The sequence below is a fragment of the Primulina huaijiensis genome, chromosome 10, assembly GCF_012295235.1.
Source record: "Primulina huaijiensis isolate GDHJ02 chromosome 10, ASM1229523v2, whole genome shotgun sequence".
In the NCBI taxonomy this organism is placed as follows: Eukaryota; Viridiplantae; Streptophyta; class Magnoliopsida; order Lamiales; family Gesneriaceae; genus Primulina; species Primulina huaijiensis.
In genome coordinates, this window is record NC_133315.1 from 6,526,206 (window position 1) to 6,529,901 (window position 3,696).

Consider the following 3,696-nt stretch of genomic DNA (forward strand, 5'->3'; position numbering starts at 1 on the left):
AGACTGACGTACATCGATTGACTCATTATTTGGATTTGGCTGAGAGCCAACTGCTACAGATACCGACTGATTCAGCTCGCATCGCACGCTTAGCTTCACTCAACAGGGATTTCCTGAGAGAATAGAGATAGAGCGAGGACGTGCTACTCAGGCCCGTCAGCGTCAGGAGGAGTTCAACGCCAAGCAGGAACGGTACATTTCGGAGCTCCACGGCACTATGGACAGACTCCAACATCAAAATAACTACCTGCATCTGGTGATAGAGAATATGGAAGAGGAAGAGGAAGCACCGATGGAGGTGGTAGGCGACAACAGCGACAGGGACAGCCACAGCGATGGAGGAGAGATGATAGATTAGATTAGTATCAGGATTGGTAATAAAAGTATCAGGATTGTAATGAAAATATGATTGAAAAATTATTAAGTGTATCAACTTCTTTCTAAATAAAAATTCTATTACATTTAAAATTTAATGAGTATCGTATGAAAATGTTCTTTTTATATTTATTGGAGACCAACATGGATCTTCAAAGCATTATAAATGAACTTCAAAAACAACTTCAGGAAAAGGAGACAGAAATTAAAACATTGAAAGAAAAAAATGAAAAACTCGAGAGAGATAACTACCAGTTGGATGGGAATAACGTGTGCATGATGGAGGATCTTCGGGAGGCCAGAGCGGAAGAGAAGAAACTACGCGAGGACATTAGACGTTATGCTGCTTATCATCTAGAGTCGAAACGTCAACATGAGATCACTAAGAAAAAGTTGAACAAAATTTTTACGCTCCAAATCCGGGATGACTGCCTTCTCAAAACACGCTGCCTTGAGGAACGAATCGAAGAACAAGAAAATGATGAGAAAGTAAACCAATCAACGATACAGGAGCTTCAGGAGCAAGTAAACAACCTTGACCACCACAACACACAATTAAAAAATCATATTGATCAGCTAAAGAATAACATGATCAATATGAAGAGCTGATCAATATGAAGGAACTCTTTGAAGAACTTGAAGCTAACCAAGAAGAAAACCCCATGGAGGAGGAAATCGATGAAGCAGTAGGAGATGGCGAAGTGATAGACGATTAGGGAGAACCCTATATTAGGCATTGATTGTATCTAGAACTATTTGACTAATCATTTGTTTTGAAACGATTGATTGTATGAATTCCAAAATTTAATGAAATTATTTTGATTATACATTGTGGCAAACAAATTAATAAATATATATGTTCATAGGAAATGGCTGGTAGACCGCCCAGAAATAACCGAAATCCCCACAGAGTTAACTAAAACGAGGATGAGAATCCCTCAAGGGTAAATCTCAGCCAGGAAGACATGATGGCCATATCTACCATTGTAGCCGCCACATTGCAAGGAATCGTGAATCCCCATGCCAACGCCATTCAGCCGCCATTGGAACCACAACCGCGTGGAATTAAGTACCATTATGAATCCCTCAGAAGGAATCGAGTTCCAACTTTCGATGGGAACCCAGATCCGGAAGTCAGCCATAACTGGCTCAAGAATGTCGAATCACAACTACACCTACTGGAAGTGCCTGAAGGATTGAAGGTGGAGGTTGTGACACCATTTTTGGAGGATAGAGCACGAAACTGGTGGGAAACTGTGTCACCATCTCTGGCTGAGGTGGAACAGATCACATGGCAGGCTTTTAGAAGAGAATTTTTGGAACAATACTACCCAACCGAGTTTCTTCAGAAGTTGAGCGAATTTGAAAACTTCAAGCAGACGCCAGATATGACAGTGATGGAATACACTTCGAAGTTCAATGATCTGGGAACCTATGTTCCGACAATCATGCATGATGAAACATTGAAAATGCATCGCTTTAAGAAAGGACTGAGCAGTCGGATTAAATCGGCCTTGGCGGTGTTCAAGCCAAACAATTTTGCTGATTTGATGGGCACTGCAATGAGCGCAGAGATGGATATCAAACACTGTGAAGAAGAGAACAAGAACAAAAGACCGTTGGTCAGTCAATCTGGTCAAAGTGGTCCCAAATTCAAAAAGTCAAACTATTCAAGTGGTCCTTCAAGAGGAACTTTTAACAGTGATGGCAATACTGAAAAAAAGTGGTGCGATACATGTCGACAGAAGCATATTGGCGAATGTTATCGGAAAACAGGTGCTTGTTTCAAATGCGGTAAAGTGGTTCATCGGATTAAAGACTGTTGTAGAACTCGTTAAATCAGACTACGTATAAACCATGCATAATTTCTAGTGTTTTAAATTAAAAATGATTTCTTTAATATTTAAGGCATTTTAAAGTTGTTTAGTCATGAGTATTCATTTTTAATCGCGCAAGTTTAGTTTTATTTTTTCAGTTAAATAAGCGAGGCCGGACCGGAGTTGGAGTTTTAAGATAAATTTAATGATAAGAAAATACTCCTAAATTTAATTTAAATCAAAGAATAATTTATTTTAATGAAAAAAGAATGTTTAAGAATTTAATTAATTAGAGTTAAGTAGTAAATAAATTCTTCTATGTCCAATAATTTAATTAAAAGCCTAAAATAAAATATGTGACCAATGGAGATAAGTTAATCTAGGCTTATTTTATTTAAGAAATTGTAACTTAACATGTTAGTAAATTTAATTTAAAGATTTAGCCATGCATGCAAGAAAATAGTCTCCCTAAATTAATTTATTTAATTCACTAAAATACCTAATGGGTAGATGAAACTCTAAAGATTTAAAATACAATATTTAAGCATTATTTTTCCCTCCCATTATCTTAGAAAATCGGCCACCTCCTTGAAAAGATTTAAATATTTGGCAACTCTCCATTATTGATCCCTTTCCTTATCCTTTCCTTGGTATGATTAATCCCCTCACATTTAATCATCAACAATTAATAATTAAGGAATATTTTCACCCAATTTACTTGGTAGAATTCGGCCACCCCACTTTTAAAAGATTTGTTATTGGCTTGACAACTCACCATTTGCTATCATTCCTTATCCTTTTCTTGGGAGATAATTCCCCCACCTTTTAATCACCAAGTAATTATTAAATAAGCAATTTCCTACCCTATTTTGAATGAGAAAAATCGATTATCTCATCCCATTAAACATCTCTCAATCAAACAATATCAAATCATTTCTCTTATCTCTCAAACTCTAGGATAGAAATATTTCTACCTTGCCATTCTATACACATATATCTTGCAACCTCCCTATTCATTTCCCTAGACATTCTCCTCTCCATCCATTCGAAAATTTCAGAGCAAACTTCTGAAAAAAAATCGTGTGAGGCTAGAGGAAAAAGAAGAGAGAAAAGTAAGAAAGAAAAAGAACTCTGTCTTCTCCGTGCCGTATTCGTCGTATCGATTTGTTTTCATTTCAAACAAATCCAAGGCATGTTTCTATCATTATTTCTCTTCAATCAAGTCATAGTATTATTTTTAAAACATCATATGTGCATGAAACTTGAAGCAAAAACCAATTTTTGGACAGCAACATTTTCGAAAATATTGTGAAGATTTTAGGCTCATTTCTTGTGCCTTCACGGGTTTGTGTGATTTTGATGATTTCAAGGGTTGGCTTCGGTTCCAGGCATCCAAGGCTGCACCTAGGCACGTACTAGGGTGTGTTAGGATCATGTTGGTACATTAGTTCAAGCCTCATGCACTCAAGGAATGGAAATGACAGCAACTCTTCCATAATGCCAT

At 37.0% G+C, this 3,696-nt stretch overlaps 1 protein-coding gene across 1 annotated transcript; it reads left to right on the forward strand.

Moving 5' to 3' along the window:
• Positions 1-1,302: 1,302 nt before the first annotated feature.
• LOC140985852 (uncharacterized) lies at positions 1,303-2,213 on the forward strand. Its single transcript, XM_073453805.1, has 2 exons — positions 1,303-1,319; positions 1,466-2,213. Exons 1-2 carry the CDS (start codon positions 1,303-1,305, stop codon positions 2,211-2,213), a joined length of 765 nt encoding a protein of 254 aa, XP_073309906.1.
• The last annotated feature ends 1,483 nt before the right edge of the window (positions 2,214-3,696 follow it).